The sequence below is a fragment of the Pseudocercospora fijiensis genome, assembly GCF_000340215.1.
Source record: "Pseudocercospora fijiensis CIRAD86 unplaced genomic scaffold MYCFIscaffold_2, whole genome shotgun sequence".
In the NCBI taxonomy this organism is placed as follows: Eukaryota; Fungi; Ascomycota; class Dothideomycetes; order Mycosphaerellales; family Mycosphaerellaceae; genus Pseudocercospora; species Pseudocercospora fijiensis.
Genome location: NW_006921533.1, coordinates 8,509,600 through 8,529,740, shown reverse-complemented (window position 1 = coordinate 8,529,740; position 20,141 = coordinate 8,509,600). Strand labels below are relative to the sequence as shown.

The 20,141-nt window shown below is 47.6% G+C and overlaps 5 protein-coding genes across 5 annotated transcripts; 1 reads left to right on the top strand and 4 right to left on the bottom strand.

The window, feature by feature from the left end:
• Positions 1 to 10,174: 10,174 nt before the first annotated feature.
• On the bottom strand, positions 10,175 to 10,666 carry MYCFIDRAFT_29729 (uncharacterized protein; the record flags this gene model as incomplete). The annotated part of the gene is made up of 2 exons (XM_007924160.1): positions 10,175 to 10,379; positions 10,431 to 10,666. Coding segments are annotated over 2 exons (441 nt in total), but the record flags the coding sequence as incomplete, so codon positions are not given.
• An 884-nt stretch (positions 10,667 to 11,550) lies between these two features.
• MYCFIDRAFT_29864 (uncharacterized protein) lies at positions 11,551 to 13,371 on the bottom strand (the record flags this gene model as incomplete). Its single annotated transcript, XM_007924165.1, has 1 exon — positions 11,551 to 13,371. A coding segment is annotated over one exon (1,821 nt), but the record flags the coding sequence as incomplete, so codon positions are not given.
• Positions 13,372 to 14,282: 911 nt separating this feature from the next.
• Positions 14,283 to 15,507, bottom strand: MYCFIDRAFT_210692 (uncharacterized protein). The gene has a single exon (XM_007925963.1). The coding sequence runs from the start codon at positions 15,497 to 15,499 to the stop codon at positions 14,465 to 14,467; it is 1,035 nt and encodes a 344-aa protein (XP_007924154.1). The 5' UTR covers positions 15,500 to 15,507; the 3' UTR covers positions 14,283 to 14,464.
• A 460-nt stretch (positions 15,508 to 15,967) lies between these two features.
• On the bottom strand, positions 15,968 to 16,618 carry MYCFIDRAFT_77130 (uncharacterized protein; the record flags this gene model as incomplete). Its single annotated transcript, XM_007924551.1, has 1 exon — positions 15,968 to 16,618. The coding sequence occupies one exon, from the start codon at positions 16,616 to 16,618 to the stop codon at positions 15,968 to 15,970; it is 651 nt and encodes a 216-aa protein (XP_007922742.1).
• A 1,298-nt stretch (positions 16,619 to 17,916) lies between these two features.
• MYCFIDRAFT_97314 (uncharacterized protein) lies at positions 17,917 to 19,739 on the top strand (the record flags this gene model as incomplete). The annotated part of the gene is made up of 3 exons (XM_007925962.2): positions 17,917 to 18,979; positions 19,139 to 19,586; positions 19,640 to 19,739. Coding segments are annotated over 3 exons (1,611 nt in total), but the record flags the coding sequence as incomplete, so codon positions are not given.
• Between the last annotated feature and the right edge of the window lie 402 nt (positions 19,740 to 20,141).

The window sequence follows — 20,141 nt, the reverse complement described above, 5'->3', positions numbered from 1 at the left end:
ACCTTTTCCGACCTCGCTTAGACTAGCCCCGGCTTGTCCTAGTATTCCCGGCGGCCCCGGCATTTCCGCGTCCCCGTAATTGCCTTCTAGTAGCACTCTATACAAAAGCCGCCTAGCTAGGTACTATATCTAGGAGCGGGTATACGACGACGTATCGGTCCTAGCTATATAACGCTAGTCCTTTCTCGAAGATTCTTCCTAGCTATACCCGACGAATAGCCTTGCCCTACTCGGGCGTACGGAGGCGATTCTCGAGCCTATAACTCGTAACAACTAGGCGACAATCCTTTAATAGTCGGAAGCAAACAGATTTTATAACTAGCATAAGCGGCACTATAGGTTTTAGAGCTTTCGAAGGTTCCCTACCTAGCTACTATCTATTAAGAAGATACTTAAGGAAGATTCGGATACTAGCCGTACGGTCGGAGTTTATAGCATATATAAGAAAAAGGCAGATAAGGTAAGACCTATAGAAGCTAGCACTACGATAACCGGGAGTGTAACGACCGGTAGTAACCCTTACTAGAAAAAGAAACGGCTTACTCGAGAAGCGTTACTTCCGCCTAGAACCGGGCTATATAACTAGAAGTACCTAATTAAGAAGTTCTTAGACATACTACGCGGCTCGCGCCTAACTAAGGAAAGGAAAGCAAAGCTTCTTATTAGAATAGAACTTCTTCCTAAGGAGCTAGATCTGTTCTACGAAATACTTTATAATAGGGAGAAAGCCCTTACCTAGAGCTTTGCCGAAATTAGAAGGGTCGACGCGGATATAGCATCCCCCTAACGGATCCGAACAATTCCTTATAAACCCTAGAGAAAACTAACCTTCCGCCTCTAGCCTAGCCTAGTAAACATTATAGAAGAAATAATCCGAGAGCGAATTACGAATAGGGTACTTAAAGTTAGCGAAGGAGTATACCGGAACCTATAGTTCTTAGTTTAGAAGAAAGGAACTAAGAAATATCGCCTAATTAACGCTACTATAGAGCTAAACCGCTATATAATACGGGACGGAAACCTTCCTCCTAATACTAATAGCTTTACCGAGGATTTTGCTAACTATACTATCTCGTCCCTAATCGATTTCTTTTCCGGATACGACTAAGTCCCGCTTTACGAGGGCGATCGAGATATAACTGCCTTTAATACCCCGCTTAGCCTTATACGAATAACTACCCTTCCGTAAGGAGCGACAAACTCCGTTACCTAGTTTGTCCGAGTAGTAACAAGAATCCTTTTTAACTATATTTCCTACCGTACGAGGCCGTTTGTCGACGACATTAGTATTAAGGGCCCGAAGACCCGATATAATAATAAAGAGGTCGAACCTAGCCTAAGAAGATTCGTTACTAAGCACATTTAATAGATAGATAGTATTCTTACAGACATTAAGCGTACTAGGTATACTATTTTAGGTCTAAAATCTTAGTTCCTCTATAAAAAGCTAAAGTGTGTCGGCTACGTTATTAATATTTCCGGAAGACACCCTAATATAGAGAAAGTTACAAAGATTGTCGCATAGCTAATATCTAAGAACTAGTCTAGTATACGGGCCTTCCTTAGGGTTTATATCTACTACCGTATCTAGATCGAGGGCTTCGTAACGATAGTAAGACTACTCTTCTACCTCCTAAAGGCCGATATCGAATTCTTATAGGGACCGGATTAGCAAGTCGCTATAGATACCTTAAAGGCTGCGCTAACTACTACCCCTACTCTTGTCTCGATCGATTATACTAAGGGTACTAGGTTAATTATCCTTCTATTAGACGCGAGTAGATCCGGATATAGTAGTAGCCTAAACTAGTACGAAAGGGACAATATAAAGAAACGTTACCCTATTCGGTACGAAAGCGGTCTTTAGACCGAAAGTAAAGCCCGATATAATACTAGTAAACGAGAGTGCCTTGCCGTACTTAAACTACTAAAGAAGTTTAAGAAGTATCTCGTTAGGTAGTACTTTCGGATCGAAATCGATGCTACTACCCTTATCTACTAGCTTAACAAATCCGCCTCGGACCTCCCTAACTCGGTAATAGCTCGCTAGGTAGCCTAGATCCGACTGTTCGACTTCGAAGTTAAGTATATCCCCGGGCGAAAACACTCTACGGCTAATAGTCTATCCCGTCGTAACCCTACTAAAAAGGACATCGTCGAACGAGATAACTAGATTAACGACGATAACATAATCGATAACGACTTCTTTTATAGTATAGTATAGACTAAGCCTATCGATCCCTTAGCTAAGTCTAGCTTCCTTAACGAGGACGAATACTAGTCTCGAGAATCGCTTCTTATCGGGTACTTTAAATCGACCCTTCGCTTTCCGTAAGGCATCTCTCGAAGCGAAGCCCGAAGGGTTCGACGTACTACCTAGAAGTACATTGTTAAGGATCGGCTCCTATTCTACTAGCGCTATCCGAATTGTCCCCTTTAACGAGCAATTAATAGCGAAAAGGCTAGGGAGGAAATTATCTAATCACTTTACGAGGATTATAGCTACAAAGGCCGAGAGGTAGTATACTATCTAGCCTCGAAAAGGTACTTCTAGCATAGAATGTAGTCCTAAATCGCTATATAGGTTCGGTCCTACTATATATACCGGATGCGAGAGGGATATAAGATTGCTAGGACGCTTTACCCTACCTATATTCGAGTTGTTAGCCGTCGCTAGGTTACCGATATACTTTATATCGACAATAAGGGGTCTATTGCCTTAGCGCGTAAGGTTGTTAGCGGCTAGGTAGAGGGGAGGATATTTAACTACTCGGGCAAGTCGGTTAGTATATAGCAAATAGCTAAGTTCCTATACGAAGAGGTCTATTGCCGATATAGCTATCCGGATAAATTCGTTATAGATAACGGATCTAAGAATCGGAAGGACACTAAAGAATTGCTAGAGCGAATAGCTACGTACTAGGTACGGATTTCCCTATACTACCCTAAGGTAAATAGTTAAATCGAAGTTAGAAACCGACCTATCCTAGCTACCCTCTCTAAACTAACGAACGGCACTATAAAGGGTTAGAGAAAATACGTCCTACCCGTCCTATAGGCCGACCGAACGATATACCGACGAACGACTAGAAAAATGCCTATAGAAGTTATATATAGAGGGGCCGACGTTATCCTTCCTATCGAGAATGCCTACCGAACCTTCTAAAAAGTCGACTAGGATACTATACGCGACACTGCCTCGTTACTTATATACCGTGCTTAGCAACTAGTATATATACCTAACGATAACGAAGAGGCGACCCTTCGGCTAAAGAGGACTCGCGAAGAGAATACTCGCTAGTACGACGAGAAGGGAGTAGTATCTAACGCTCCCCTTAAGATTAGATCCCTTATACTTATTACTAGGAGCGAAATCGAGCACTCGAGGTCTAGTAAGCTTACCTTTCGCTAGAAGGGCCCCTTTCGTATTACGGGAATTACTACCTCTAGGACCTCGTACTACCTTACAAAGCTTAATAGGGCTAATCTAGCTATTACCTTTCTACGCGATCGACTAAAGGAAGTACCTCTATTCCGGCCTAACCGGATCTCGGGTAAAAACGCTACTACGACGAACAACGAACCTATTAATAAAGAAGTCGAGGCAGATAGAGATAGCTAGTCTAAGTCCTCCGAGTCTAGGGACGATAGCTAGTCTAATACTAAGTCCGGTAAAGAAAGGGATATAGACGTCTATACGATTATATCCTTTCCTAGGGAGGAGCAAAGGCGAGCCTTTTAAGCCTATACTATAGCTATATACCGAGTCGACCCTAAAGTTAATTCTATCTCTTAGATTAATAACCTAATACGAGACCTTCTTAGCGTACCCCTTATAGAGGATTACTCGAATAACTATCTCTTCTTTAATAGCTCGACCGAACCTAATAGTTTTCTAGCTTTTAACTACCTAGCCCTATTTACCTAGGGAGGGGTAACCTAGCCTTTAGCTTAACACTATAGATTCGGCTAGATAGCAATTCTATATAGAAGGTAGGACCTATACGAACAAGCCTACTACGTTAGCGCTCTTCCGAGGCTTACCTAGGACCCTAGCTTTCGACTAGCACTATAGCGAGACCCTAGCTAGTAGACGACCTAAAGAGTCTAGGTCTACGACGAGATAAATATATTAAAGTTCGAATACAACCTATATCTCCTTAAGGCCCTAGTAGAGACTAGCCTTACTGCCCTAGTATATACTAACCTATATAGGCGGCGAGGTATTAGATTTCTCGCCTAGGAGGCTATTAATAACGTTGCGAACTAGGGAGACAACGAATATAGGCTATCCTTAATAAGAACACGAGATAGGCTTCGGCTTACCTAGATCGAATAAGAGGAGCTCCGCGGTACCGCTAACTCTAAGGGCCTAGGCTTAAACCCCGGAGCTTTTAACGAACCCTTAGAAGCGGAGTAGGCTATAGAATACAACGAAAATGGACTACTACTACCTTAGTAGGCCCGATAAACCTATAACTACTCGCGTATAGCCTCCCTTTTTTTGCTCCTATTTACTCGCCTTATACCGAATTTTTTACTCGCTAGTACCCTTATTCGCGTATTTAAACGGATTATCGACGTATACTAGGATCGATTGTCCCTTTATATATTAGTAGCCGGATAGAGTACTACTACTAGAGCCCTATCGTTGCTTCTTTTCCTTTATATTACTACCGACGAGGGTAGGGGCTTTAGTAAGGAGCCCCTATCCTTAATAATATCCCTAGACCTGCTCCCCGGGGTAGTCTAAGTACTAGCCTACCCGCGGAGCGAGTGAATAATTTTAACTCGGAAAAAGGGGGACCTACTAGAGGCTCTACGTCGCGCCTAGCTTACTAAAACCGAAGCCTACCCTACGGAGTAAGCCTAGGAAAACCTTACCTAACTTTAAAGATTTCCTTTGTTTAAAAACCTTTCCTTTGTATTATTTCTATAGCCTACGCCGGCCGATATGTCGAGATTTCTAAGGATCCCGGGAGCTCCCGCCTATAGTAGCTAGCTAGCTAGGATATATTGCGACTACTACTACTACCCCTACACTACCCGGAGGAGCCCTTGTAACTGTGCCTTAATGCGGTAGGGATTAAAGCGGAGAGGTTAGTACGTTATATAATGCCTAACTCCCTAGATCTAAGTGCTCTAGTCCTACGCCCTCGAATCTCGCTACTACGCGAATTACCTAGGCCTTTAGAAATGTCGCCGCTGCCTACTACTAACCCTTTACTTCCTTTAGGATACGTGCCTTACTCTCGGATTCATATACAAACGCGCGTATACGCGTAAGGCAGGTGCCTCCTGTCCCTTCCCGCGTACCCGCGCTATTACTACGATAAAAAGGCGATCTTTCTCGCGCCTAAACTTCTTTATAAATAAACATACCTATACCGCCCTTCCCTCGATAAAGCGATAGGCGCTTATAGTAAACACTACCCTCCTTAATTAACTATTAAAGACCGATAAACCCCTACCTCCTCTACGCGACCCGATACGTAAAACCCCCTCTACCGCCTCGCAAGCGCGCAATAGTAGAAGCCTCTAGTCGAGACCTTATTACGAGCGTAGCCTATAGCGGCATTTCCTACCTTCCTTCCGACTAGCGACTAAGTAATTACAATACCCTACTCGAATAGGTATAATATCTTTAATCCGCTAATCTATCCCGCTAAACTAAAGTAGATATAATCTACGACAACCTAGGAAGCGTTAACAACTTTATTAAAGGCACCGAGCTAACCTATTATCGGCTTAAGGAGGCGCTCTTTAAAGGACTGCCGAAAGAAATAGGAGATGTTCTTCGTACCCGAGGATCTACTATAGTATAGGCCCTCGAGTAGTATATAGGTAACGAATTTACTACCCTATAAGCCGCCGCTACTCGTAGGAAGGCTACGGAAGATCGCCGTAAGAACGATATTACTAATAGTCCTATATTCTTTAGGAACTACCTAGACCTCTATAATGTCCGAGGTAATACCGCGAAGGAAATAGCTCGAGTCTTTAGGCTATAGAAGGATAGAAAGCTTAACAACTACGCAAACTTTAAGGACGCTAGCTAGGTTTCCGAAATTTAGCTTATTCTTCGCATCCTAAGCAATTACCTATACCGCCGAACGCTTAGGGCGAGATAGGGACGGGCAGATATTAATACCGTTACTATTACTACTAAGGACTGCGTAGTAGATAAGGAGGACAACACTCGTAAGGAGGGTAAGAATAAATTCTTCCCCTAGAGAACGGAGGCCGGTAAGGCGAAGCTTAAGGCTATCGGTATTCGAATTAGCTAATACGAAGGCCCTCCTATTATTGCTATTACTCCCGACGGGCGCCCTTTTTCGAGACCGCTAGGTAGCTATATTAAAGGCACTGCTTCTAGGACCCTAGGGCTTAATATCCCTCGATTCCGTATAGGTATATACGAGCGAATTAGCACACCTATTAGGTTACTAGTTGTATACAACCCGGCTAGCGACCCTCTAGCTAGATAGGACAACTAGTAGCTATTACCCGCTCGCCCTACTTAGCCTATCGGCTCTCGCTAAAATACGCCTCTATAATGTAATACGACTCGCTCTAATCTCCTAGTCGAAAACTCTTCTTCGCTACCCGATCGGACTAGTAGTAGGAGTAGTAATAATAGCCTTGCTCTAAGGGCTCCGCCTACTCGTCGAATTCGAACTACTACGCCTATCCCCCCTCTAGGAAGGACCCGCAGATCGAATAGACTTAATAAGCCGAGTAGAGATCTTACCGTACCCCTCGAGGAGAACCTAACCGACGACCTTAATGCCTTAGGACCTAAGCGGGGAGGCACTATATACTATAAGGAACTAACCCCCGATAAGGACACTTAAATTAGAAACAGCCTAGCCTACTATAGCTACAATAGATTCTCGGAAGCCGACCGTAGTGCTTTAATATAGTACGATAGTAAATCTAATAACGCTATATAGGGAAGAGCAATTGCCCTTATTGTAACTGCCCCTTACCCGCCTTACTATACTTATACCCGCTACCTATTTAGGATAGTAGTTAGGTTTCGAGGAAAGGTCGGTCGAGAGCAGATAATAGAAACCTTAAGTAGCCCTAGATATAAGTACCGGAACGACCTTCTCCGCCTTCGAACTAAGAGACCTAACCTATTTCGGAAGACTCGCCGTCCTCCTATCCCTAGCGACTACCTTAGACTATATCGCTTTTTCCCTAAGGCCTATAGTTACGAGAGCAAGATATACAACCCTTTAACTATTAAACGCGTTACCCTAGCGATTGCTACTAAGATTCGCAAGGCCTTCTCCCGTATAGGAGTAATAACAAAGGCTAGCTAGGATGCCTAGGCAAGAGATAGTACTGTTACCTTAGATAGCATTACGAGCGACAAAGGCTCTACTAAACTATATAGAGCGGCCGTCTTTAGTTAGTATAATAATAAGAAAGTCGAAGTCGCCGCGGCCCCTCTACCCTTCGGAAAGATATCCCTCTCTAACTAGTTTAAGCTAGAGGCTGCAATATACCTTTAGCATTAGCGTTTAGTTAACGGAGTCTCGAATAAGGGTTAGCTTCGAACCGCCTTCTATTCTAGGTTCTAGCAGATCTGCCGAGGAGACCCTGTCTACTAGCTCCTCTACGGCCTTACCCGCCCTAATTACGCTCTTAACCTAATCTCCTACCCGTACTACGCTAAGATAACTCAACCTAGTAACGGCGGTTCGACCGAGTTTGCCTATATTAACTAGCACCCTCTCGATCTCTAAGAAGGCATTACTATAAACTAAGTTTAAGGCTCCGTATCCTTCCTTCCTAAAACGGTAGAGACTACTACGAAGGTCTTCGCTAGGATCTACTAACTAGAAGTCTTTAATAAATAGTATAAGGAACTTAAGACCCTTCGCTAGGAAAAGGGCCCTACGTACGCCCCTCGGGGTTACATTCTCTCTATTAACTATAATACACATTGCCTAAATACTAAGATAGAGAATACCCTTAATAACTTTATTAAGAACGAGCTAAAAGGCAAGTATCGAAATGTAGGCTAGGAGTAGCACCCGGTCGGTGCCCTTAGAGTACGCCTAACCCTTCCCTACCTTCTATACGGCGCTTAGGCATTACCGAAGAATACTAAGAGGATAACTATACTCCCCTAGTTCTACCGATACAACTTAGTAACTAGAAAGCTCGATTGCGAAGCTAGAGGTACGTTTTAGGAACTCGCCGCTACCTATCGAGACCTTCTTCCTAGCCCTACCTCGCCCTCTAGTTTTATAAACAAGTACGGTGCCCCTCCGTACGCGTTCCCGGCTATAGTACGCCTACGCAATAACAACCTAATCTCGGAAGCTCTCGTCGGTTAATTAAAGTAGGACGATACTATAGTATAGTAATATATTCGAAGACTCTTTCGCAACCTTAACTAAGAAGGCTCCTTATATATACTCGAGAACTATTTAAAGTAGTATTACAAGGATATAGCGTCGGCATACTCTAAGATATTAAGTGAGGTTATTCGCCTCGAGTAGGAACGTTTCGGGGAGAAATTATTCTTTAAGGCCCTTATATAGTCTTTAAAAGACTAGAGTTGCATCCTAAACAATAGTAGAGATCGGTATATACGCCTAAACTAGGATAATTTCTACCGATATTAGCCTACGCCTAACGCTAGGGAGGAGTTTAATTAGGGAGGCTAGGGATTTATATACTAATAGGAACCTAGTAAGGCAGACCTTCCTACTAACTAGCGGTAGTCTAGCGCCCCTTTAGCGAAACCTGCTACCTACGCTTCGAAAGTCTCTACTCCTAGTAGAATACTCCCGAACGTTAACTCCTAGCAGCTTAGTACCCCTAAGAAACAGCCTCCTTAGCTATCTTCTTTAAAACAGCCTACGAACCCTATAGCTAATCCGAATAAGCGATAGACCCGCTAGGACATATAGGCTAAGGCGACGCGGACCTAGGCTCTTATCGACTAATTTAACTAGTAGGGCCGTAGAGGTAACTATAGTAGACTAGCGACTCGTAGTAGAAAGAAATAAGTAATAGGGTATAGTAGCTAGCTAGCTAGGATACCGTTATAGGATAGTTAGTTTAGTTTTCCTTTGCGTATTTAAGGCTTTTCAGTCCGGGAGGTAAGGAAGCGTTAGTCTAAGGGTAGACTTCTTAGTCCGGGAGGGAAAATATAGTAGGGAAACCTAGCTTAGTATAGGTATACCTACTTATACCCTCTTCCCCTGTTTTTGTACCCCGAATATATACAACTATCTTTATAATTAGAAAACACACGATATAAGGAGACATAGCTACGACAATACTTAGTAGAAGAGATATAGGAAATGTACCTAATCTAGCTACAATATAGCCCTCCCTACGGCTATTCCCTTTTCTTTAATATTTATAACGCCTTCCCTTCGAAGTATATAATACTACGCCGACCCCTCGCAGTTTACTAAGTACCCGGCCTATAGTATACAGTTCCCTATATATATACCTCTACCTACGACCTACTCGTCCCGCCTATACTAATAGTAGCTATATTAAGATAGAAACCTTAATATAGAGTCTTATAAAGTATAGCTATAAGACCTAGACTTTATATTAATAAAAATAGTATACTAAGGATTAAAAAAACGCTTAAATCCTAAAATGTCTAACTTAGAGTTTTAGGCTATGTAGCTTATTAATTTAGTAGGTAACGACTAAAAATTTTAATTTTTTCTAAAAATGGACCTAGATTAGAGTATCCTTGTCCTATATTGTTTAGCTATAAGTCCTCTAGATAAAAAGATATATTAAAAACAATTTGTAGGGGCAAAAACTGCAGTACAAAGTCTGCATTGAGCCTCTGGTATGTATGGAGCTCCGTCCAGTGTCACGCACCGGCTCCGCACGACCCAGCATCCCTGCAACTGCTCGGGGGATATCACGCAGCGACAAACGAAGCACAACCTGACTTAACATTCCCATAGGACCACGTTCGGCTACCGCATCGTCCACGGATGCATAGAACCACGTAGAAAGGATGGAAAAAGCAAACACGATCTTGTGCTCAATCTATATAGTTGAGCCTCAACCACACCGCCGTCCGATCCAGCAATTCAGCAGCCCCTTCAGGAAGAGGATTCTCATACACTCCATGAGGTCTGTGAAGCCTATCAACCCTCTCATTACCGTTATCGCTCATCTAATGTGACTCTTTCCACCGCACAATGTCATCCCATCGACGACATTGACGTTGTAGCATGAAATCTGCCATCGGAGTACTGTAATGCTCAACCCACACCAAAGTGTGGACATCCAAGGAGAACGTGCACATCAATTCCCGTCTCAGGATGTCAATGCGATGTCGGATGTGTGGCAAGTGGCCTGGATAAGTTGTTCCGTTGGGCCTGCAGAATTCATCAGCGGCGATCAGAGTCCATATGACTTTTCCAACTCACCAGTAATACTCGCTGAATACCGTCTGGCGAATGGCGTTCAGACAGCGGAGAAGGTGGAAACCATTCATTTTGCCGACGTGTATTTCTTCATTACAGTACGGCCACTGTACCGAGCCTTGGACACTCTTGCCAAGCTTTCCGATATCCTCTCTGCTACTAAGCAGAAGAGGATTTGACTTTGAAATGCCATGCCAAGCAGCGTCGACTTCTGGTGAAGCATCTTGTCGCCAGATGTTCGTAGCGTTATGGCACTATCCAGAATACCAGATCGGGTAGATTCGACTTATTAATCGCGAAGCGTTCCTATCGTTAGTAGTCGTAACGAAAGGTATAAAGGACGAGACGTTCCTATACATTAGTATAGAAATTACAGACACGGGAAGCCAGGGGTCCGCAGCTAGTGCCCGTCTGTACCGAGCCAATAAACACCACTGCAAGCTCCTCCGACTTATCCTCTCTCCAATCTACTCCTCTTGCAAAGACCTACAACACTAAGACAAATCATCAATCAACGAATCTCTATCCCCTCAACACAAACCCCCTCCCCACCCCCTCTCAACCCCAAAAAATTCCTCCCTCGCCACAGCCTAAGCTTCAAATCCACACTCCCATAGACATTCCCCGTAGCAGGCAAACTAACAGTACGACTCAAAATCCTATTAACAGTCACATCCACCCGCACATCCCTCGTTCCGGAATTCTTATAACTGAGCTTAGCATCAACACCCCCGTCTTTCGCAGCATAAATTCCCGAAAACGCAATCTCCGACGTGCGATTCTTGGTACAAATCACGGTCCCATTCGGGGTAGCTTTGGAGTCGGGATCAAAAGCGATGACAGCAGCAGGATTGGGTAATGCGTCTGCAGCGTAATAGAAAGGTCCGAGATTTGGGGGAACCCAGAGTTGGAGTTCGCTGATTCCGACGGCTTTGTTGGGTTGGCCGGTGAAGTTTATGTTGAGAGTGTAGATTTCGTGGGTTCCGTTGAAGGAGATAATATTGATATCATTCGCGACCGCGTGAGAGGTGAAGACGGGATCTTTGGCGAGGAGTTTGCCTGCGCCGTCGGTGATCTCGATGGCTGCGGGGACTGCGACGGCGCCGTTTTCTTTTTGCTTTGTGTCGTCGAAGATGGCGAGGACAACGCCTGTGACATTGCGTGGTCGCTGTAGGGCGATGGTGAGAGTGTCGCTTGGATTGGGAGTTTCTTGATAGTTCGACCATCGATTTGTTGGGACCTCGTCGTAGTATAGAGCGCCGTCGTTGGCTTGGTTGACGTCGTCGTACTGCCATGTGAATGTCGCGGAGGCTTTCGGCCAACCGTCGTTGCCGAGTGGATTCGCGGCGATGTTGACATCAATTGGAGAGTCATCTACATCTGCGCTGCTGTCCGGGAGTGGGATGTTTGCTTTCAGATCTGGCCCATTGTAGATCTTCCTGCTGTTCGCAAAGACAGTCAGGCCTGATCCATTCTGGTATTTCGTTCCTTCCTTGTCGTATAAAATCGTCAGAAGCATGCCATGATATGCCACATTCTCTAGTGCGAAATATGACCAGTCGTCGGGAACGATTGGACTAAGCTCAAGAACGTTGTCAGCACGAGGAACGATACCAATAACGCCCGTGATGACGTTGTTGACATAGGTCGAATGCATGTAATGCTCGGAATGATTCGGTGAGTCTTGAGACCAAGCGTCCTTCTCAGGATAATGTGATTCTGCGACATACGGCTTTCCGCCCTTGTACTGAGTCACGGCAAAGTTGTGCAGCGAGTCAATATATTGATTTGCTGTCAGACCGCCTACACGATAGATCGCCGCGAGCGATTGGATCGTGTGGGCTGTCGAATACGGCCAGTTTTGTCCATTCCACCAGCAGCATCCTGAAATCGTTGCATTGAAGTATGGGTTGTGCACTTCAAGGGTCGGCGGTGCATACGTCGTGTTGAAGATATCCTTGTCGTAAAGTGCACGGATAGTAGAATTAGTGTAATTTTCAGAAAGTGCTATTCCAAAGCGGAAGGGAAAGAAGCCAACCTCTTCTCTGCCATCGACCTGTCCTGCACCAGGCTCGCCCGATTTAATATTATCGACAAAAAAGGCTTGCGATGTGTTCCACAATTGCGAGATCATAGATTGCTTCAAAGCATCTGCTTTCTGAGTATACTCCTGTGCCAGCGAGACATTGCCGACCGCATTTGCCACAGTTGCAATGGCTTCCGCGTTGGCGACCATATAGGCATTATGACTTGGACGATATGTATTCGGGCCATGATAAATGATATTTTCCGGATTGCCACCGCCAAGCGCGGCATCGGCGATATATCCTGGCAGACTGTGCTCCTGAGCATCAAACTCGGGCGTGTAGTAGTAAAGTCCAACGGGCGAGTCAAAGACACCGTCCCATTCATGCCACATTCGCAGCAGGCCATCCAGTTGGCTTTCTATAAAAGCAGTATTGCCAGTCACATTCGCAGCACCTACAGCAGCGTACTGGATCCATTGTGTGTATTGATTGGAGTATCCAGGCCCTCGCGTCCATATCTGGGTAAAGTCTTCAGAATACCAAGTACTTCGGAGCCAACGTGCTTCCTCGAGCTGATGTCCAGCTGCAGCATTGATGGTACTGAATGCACCTGCATAACCTACAGAACCGCTGTAGAATTCAGTAATCACGTATCCTGTCCCAGCGGTGGCGTAAAGTAGATGTCGTTGGAGTGCCGTGAATCTGTAGTAGTAGACATCTTCGATCGTCTTGTCGGGAAGGTCGATGAAAGGAATGTTCTCTTTCAGAAAAGACTTTCCAAAATAGCTTGCGATCGGTGCGTCGTGGTCAAGGAAGTTCGTGCCTGTAAGGTTTGAATTCCGTGGCAATGGTGGCCCTTGGGCTGAAGACGGTTTAAGCAGCGTTATCAGCGGGAGCAGAACTGCGAGCGGAGGCATTGTGAGGACGGAGGCATTTCACCAGGTCTTACTATGGAAGAGGTGGAGTCCAGTGTAGGAGGTAATGTCATAATTGATCGAATGCAACCTCAAGTGACGCGCAACGGCTCAGCTCTCGCTTACTCATAACAGCCACGACGAGATGTTTTGAATCCCTGCACTCTGTGCACATAGCGGAGCTACATTAAGGCAATTCACAAGACATTAAAGTAAGAAACCGTTCTCAAGCAGCCAACAGAAAGGCCGTAGGAAGGGAAGCGTACGTTTGAATGGCGACGCCAGGCTATTTTGGCGGTGCTGGAAGCCATTCGAGCTGTAGAACAGGAAGCATGTGATAATCTATCTTGCAAGACCTCAGCATCAGAACAAAAAAAAGCCAGCGCACTCTTGCACCACCAGAGAGAACTTGTTCGACATGGAGCGGCATTCAATAACATATAAAATGGGACAATGGGAGCATCATCATCATCAAAAGTATTGAAAGCATAATCATCGTTGCCACAGACCTTACTTCACTACGAAACATCCTGCCACTTGTGGTACGTAGTAGACAGACAGTGCCTGTAAATATCAAAGTTGCTGATAGACTCAGATGCAAACATGGGCTCTTCACGCAAGACGAGACTCATGAGCTCGTCTGCCGTCGTTGAAGTCGAATGTGTGGGCTGCCGGGAAAAAAGTTCGATCGGATCAACTGGAACTCCATTACCGAACGAATCAACGTTGCCGCGACAGGTGTATTGCGGCAATATGTGGGAGCGATAGGACTCAAGGCAGGGAGAATGGATCGAGATCGAGCTACGGGGAACACACGGTCTCGCAGGATCTCGTCGGTATAGGGGGGCAGTTCCAACAGGGTGCAAGATAGGAGCGGCGGTGGGAGGCAGTCTACCTGGTCGTGTCGAAGGAGTGAAGTCGGAATTAGAGCTGGCATTGTGAGGTCCATATAGAGGCAGATACAAGTTCCATGGGCTGGCTTCAAATATTGCAAAGTCTTCCCAAAACACACAATTCCTGCAGCTCGGGTTCGAACATGCATCGAGATCTGAATCACACCAAGTCATCTCTTCGTAACTTCATGCGCCACTGCACTTCAATAGTCGTCATAATACCGTCCTTGGCGCCGCAGCCAGAACTCATTGTACGTGGAGTAATCCCGCCGACCACTCAACCCAAGCTGTCCAGCGACGTTGACATAGCCTTCAGCATTCTTTTGTCCAGTCTTCGCGACTGTCTTGACGGTATCCTCATCGCTCTCCCAAGGCGTGCGACAAAACGGGCATGTGACATTGCCATTCGTCTTCGTCGCAGCCCACTGCGCAAAGCACTCCTTGTGTATGTTGTTGCCGCACGCCGCTTTGCAGTACACGATCTCTTCTTTGGCGTTCTCTGGCTCGAAGTCGACGCAGCAGATCGGACATTCGCCTTCAACAGGTTTGCGATTGCCGTCTTTCGCTGTTTCATCGCCGGTCGCGGTAGGCAGTGGAGGTGCTTTCTCGAAGATCTCGCGTAGCTCTGAGGAGATGAACGCGAGCTGATATTCCAAGTCGGCGCGCACGCGAAGTACACGAGCGAGAGCATAGATGACATGTTTGCATTGGTTTCCCTTCTTCGCGTGTGGACAGTCGCACGTAGGCTTCTTGTCGATGACAATGGTGTAGATATTGCCTGTTGTGCCGGCAATGGACAGGGTTTCGGTCGGGTGGCGTTGGCTCTCTTCAACATTGTCATCAGGTGGATGCCGCTGCCTGTCAATGACAAACATGCGTTGAGTCAAGGCACGACTGCGAATCTCGTGATAAGCATTTGGGGCACGAGGTCGCCAGCGCTTGAGTCGCTTCTCCTCATCTTTGGACTTGGCCTTCTTCTTAGCAGACTTCCCATCGCCATTATCTTCATCATCTACCCCTGCGCTCTTCCGTTTTCCTTTGCGCTTCTTTCTCGTGTCTTCGGTCACGTCGATAGGTGCGTCGCGCTGGTGCTGGCCACAACGCGGTTTTGAATGCTGGCTGGCTGGCGGCGCGGGCACAGACGGGTATGAAGCAGAAGCATAGGAACTGCTCATCGCTGTGCCATATGGATAGTGTTCCCCGTGTTGCGCATGTGCGCTATCATGATCGACGCCCATTGGGCTTGTGGTGGTGATATAGAAGCGCGAAGTTCTCCTACTGTGATGAAGATGCAAGGTCGCGTCGGTGATTACGTCACCAGATAGGGTTCGCGGGCAGTCGCGCGATCATGTGAGCTGCCCAAAGCTTCTCACTTCTGAGCTGAAGCTGAGCTGACTTCTGAGAATTGAGAGAGCAACAGACTGATCCGCCGTGCCAAGCGACTGCAGAGTCTTGGAGTTGTTCTAGAGCTGAGTAATGTGAACTGGAGCTTGTTACAGTCCCCTCACATGCATATATTCCACCCTGGTTTCCGCAAGCAGAGCACAGTCGAGTCCTTCACATCGAGTCGAGGCCGAGAGCTTGCAAAGAGCCTCACCTGGAAGAGCTCTCCCGTCTTCCGTGCCTGTCTTGACTCCGCTGCGCATCGAGTGGCACAGGAAGCCAAGTCCGTGTTGAGTGGTCCTTTCCAGCGTCGTAGTTGTGAATCAGGTCAGCTTGTTCTCGATAAACCACTTCTTCAATGTCCGCTGCTTCTCTCCCGAAATCATAGCTGCATTAATTTGAGCGTTTGTGCAGTTGATGCCTCCGTTCCAACCTCGACCATTGAGTTCGAGTACGATGTTGGCGAGATAGCTGACAGGGTATTCGCCATTCCAATCGCGGTCAAATTCCGCATCTGCCTGCGCCTGCTCTACACTATCTTGACGGGTCTTGAGTCTGTCGCTGAAGACGCCTCTGCACGCCTGCTCACCACGACTACCATCAATCCAGACTCCATCGCCTCCATCTTGTTGACTGTCGAGCACGATTTTCACAATGCCATCCGGCGCTTCTTTCCACGCAGACTCTTTGAGGTCGTAGTACTGAGCTACCATGATTTTGTTGTACCAGATATCAGCAAATTCTTCGCGGATCTGCCGATTCCGCATGTGTAGCAAGCCTGGCTGGTTGTTCCACAGATCATCCATGAGGTGTCCGTTTGCTACGAAGCAATAGATGTGGTTGCGCAACTCGGCAGGCAGCTCTAGGAAGCGGCATCGTGTTGTCGGTGACGTTTGAGCATCAGGGCGTGTTTCTGGCATGGGCTGAGATCTGCTCAACATGTAAGCTAGCATGTCGAATAGGATGTACAACATGGCGGATGCTGATAGACATGTCGCGAAGAGTGGAAACGGCGAGGGCGGTGTCGATAGAGTGTTGTGAAAGTTGAACAGCCGAGGGAGTCATGCTTCCAATGCTTGGCAAGCGCGCAAGCCGCCAACTTCAAGGCAACTTCTTAGCTTCTTGCTTGCTTGCGTGCTTGCGTGCTCCTGCTCCTGCTTCTGGTAACGACAGCGACCTGGAATCGTGATTTCATATGTGCACGATCAGACTACTGAGGCATCCGTCTCGTTTCAGCCTGAGCGGATGAACATCTGTACCAACTCCAACTCCGTGGCCATGGCCCATGTCCGCACTCCGCAGCTTGCTCACCATCCCAGCCCCGCGCAGGACCTCTATCCGGTCCTCACGCAATGTAGCAAATTTATGTATATGGCCTCCTCGCCGCTCGCCGTTCGCCGTCCAACCCTGGATCTGCTGGAAGAGGCTTTGGTCCCTCCAGCCCGAGACATGCGCGAGAAATGCCGCTATGTGGTACCATACTACTTTCACCCTCTGCCGAGCCATTACTTCCAGCCGTCACACCTACTCACGGAACTTGTCCCTTCGAGGCTCACCTGGTCTGGCCAGTGGCCACCAGAGACCCAGAAGAGCCTGGCGGTCGACGGAACAGCCAGGAATTGCGAGCCATGCGAACGCCTCCTGCACCCCAGCTTCTTTCTCCGCACATGGCGCATGACTAGACCCCCAGATACCATACAGCCTCAACTCTCCCATTGGACGTGCTCTGGATACAAAATCGGTGTACCTCACCAACACGCGCCGACTATCCCTCCTTCGCGCGATCCACTCGCCTATGTCTGCTCGCCACCATGTTCTGCACGCGGCATGCAGACAAGGATCTGCTAGAGCATCTGTCTGCCGTGTCCGTGCTTTGCTGTTGGTTTGAGCTGGGAGCCTTCACTCGCCGCACAGGAAGAATGCCGCGCGCGGCGCTCTAGCACGCTCAAAAGTTGACTCGAGCCTGTCGACAGATCATCAAAGGTGAACGACCTGTATATGACCTAGTGCTGTTTGCACCGACACGTTCCCCTCTTGCGGGCAAGAGGCTAGATTGAATTGCTGTGAGCATATAGGTCCCTGCCCAACTCTCTGCCGCACTGCTGTGCACACCTCGTCCTACCTCTTGATCCCTTCCACCTTGCCCGAGGAAATCACAGTCATGCCTGATCACCACAAGAAAGGCGAGCTCGAGCGTGTGGAGACTCTCCCTTCAGAAGCAGCCACTCCAACCGCTCAATATCACAACCCACTCGAGAAGACCGAAACAAATGAGACCCTCCTGGCCGCGGTCGATCTCGAAAATCATCAGGCATTCAAAGGCGACGACTCGGACGGCAAAGTAGGATGGACTGTGAAACGCCTCCTGGTTTGTGCTTTCCTCGCCATGTTGTATACTGGTCAGTCTGAAATTTCCGCTTGGAGCATGACGCCTGCTAATTCTTCCCTAGGATCTCAACTTCCTCTTTACTTCACAGGCGCTTCACTCAGCTTGATTGCAGAGGATATTGATGCAGCAGATGTCATCGGTTGGCTTCCGGTAGCCAACACTCTCTCCATCGCCGCTGTAGCCCCCTTCGTAGGCTATCTTCAAGATCTTTTCGGCAAGCGATATATCGCCCTGTTTGGTGCGACGCTACTGGTCGTGGGCTGCATCCTGCTCGGAACCGCTCATAACCTGGACCAAGCACTTTCCGGCATGGCTCTCGCGGGCGCTGGTGCCGGCGTTGGCGAGCTCACGGGTCTCGCTGGTCTTTCGGAAATTGTGCCCGTCAAGCAGAGAGGCTATTCTTTGGCCGTCTTGACTGCCTTTGTCTTGCCCTTTTGCCCTTATGTCATGTATACTGAGCTCTTCACCACTCGTGGATCGAACCGGACTTGGCGCTGGGGCTCGTGGATCTCGTTGATCTACAACGCAATCACTCTTGTTGGATTGGCCATTTTCTACTTCCCTCGCGCACACGTTCGTGCTGAGGGCATGCGATTCAAGCAAGTTCTCAAGCGGATTGACTACGTTGGAGGCTTCCTTTCCATTACCGGTCTCACGCTCCTCCTCGTTGCTTTGCAGGCAGGCGGCTACAATCATCCTTGGAAGTCGGTGTACGTGCTGTGCAATCTCCTCTTCGGCATCGCTCTTCTCCTCGCCTGGTTCGTGTGGGAGTGGAAGTTTGCCAAGCACCCCATGGTTCCCAAAGAACTCTTCCTCGGCCAGCGGGTCGTTGGCTTCTCCTTTGCCGTTGCCTTCGTCGCCGGCATGAACTTCTTCAGCTTGCTCAACTTTTGGCCATTGACGATCCGCTCGGTTTGGGATCCGTCCCCAATCGCAATTGGCTACCGTGGCTTGCCTGTGGGATTATCAACGGCTGTTGGAGCGATATTTTGGGTTCGTGTTCCGATGTGCCTTCCACACCGTTCAGATTACTGACGATGGCATCAGTGCGGCTTGCTATCATACTTCCCTGCGAACTGCAACTACATCTTGTTCGCTGCGTCAGTCATGCTCACAGCTTTCGGAGGCTCTCTTGCAAGCATGGATCCCACCAATCAATACCAGAGCGTCACGCTGGCGTCGTTCTCAGCATTTGGTCTGGGCGGCGTGATTGTGCCGGCAGCCACGGTGGCTATGATCGCTTGTCCGGATGCGCTCATCACGACTTGCGCTGCTCTCTCTCTGTCCGTGCGAGCTGTTGGTGGAGCCATTGGATACAGCATCTACTACTCCGTCTTCACTGACAAGCTCAAAACCGAGCTGCCAAAGCTTGTCGGCGAGTATGCTGTAAAAGCTGGGCTGCCATTGACCAGCGCGGAGCTCTTCGTTGGCACCTTTTTGACGACACCCACCGCTGAAGCACTCGCTCAAGTTCCCGGAATCACACCGCAAGTCATCGCGGCGGCTACGACTGGTGTTCAATGGGCATACGCCAATGCACTACATCTCGTCTGGTGAGTGTTACCGTGCCTGATGAAGCATGAACTCGGACTAACGTGGTCAACAGGTACACTTCGATTGCATTCGGAAGCTGTGCCATGATCTGCTCTCTGTGCATTCCGAATACCAGGAAGTACCAGACGAACAGAATCGCTGTGGCGATTTAGATCCTCATACCTGCGTCTGTAATGAATATCCGCCAGTGAGCACGTGCTCATTCTTCCCAATCTCAAGCTTTCGATGAATTTCACCCGCTAGACTGAGTCCGAGAGCTTGTAGCAAACCAGCCTTGACTGCTCTGCTGTGCATATCCACATTCGAGCGCCCTCGCAGATCCTGAATGGGCGCGGATTCAAGTTGTGGAGTACTGTGCGTTTCCATCACGGCGGCGAGTGACATCTTCTTTCCTCAGCTTACCTCAAAGTCGGGAGTTTCTCGGCGGCGTCGAGTTCAGAAGGTCAAAGTTCTGTCGGTCTGACTGCAGCATGTCTCTGCGTTCTCCTACCGAAATGGTCGACGCAGCCAAGCACGTAAAATGCTTCGCTTGGTGTCACGCTTGCGTGCGAATG

Bases quoted from the DNA above. Each gene is read 5' to 3' on its own strand.
- MYCFIDRAFT_210692 (XM_007925963.1), bottom strand. From the start codon at position 15,499: ATGGGCGTCGATCATGATAGCGCACATGCGCAACACGGGGAACACTAT.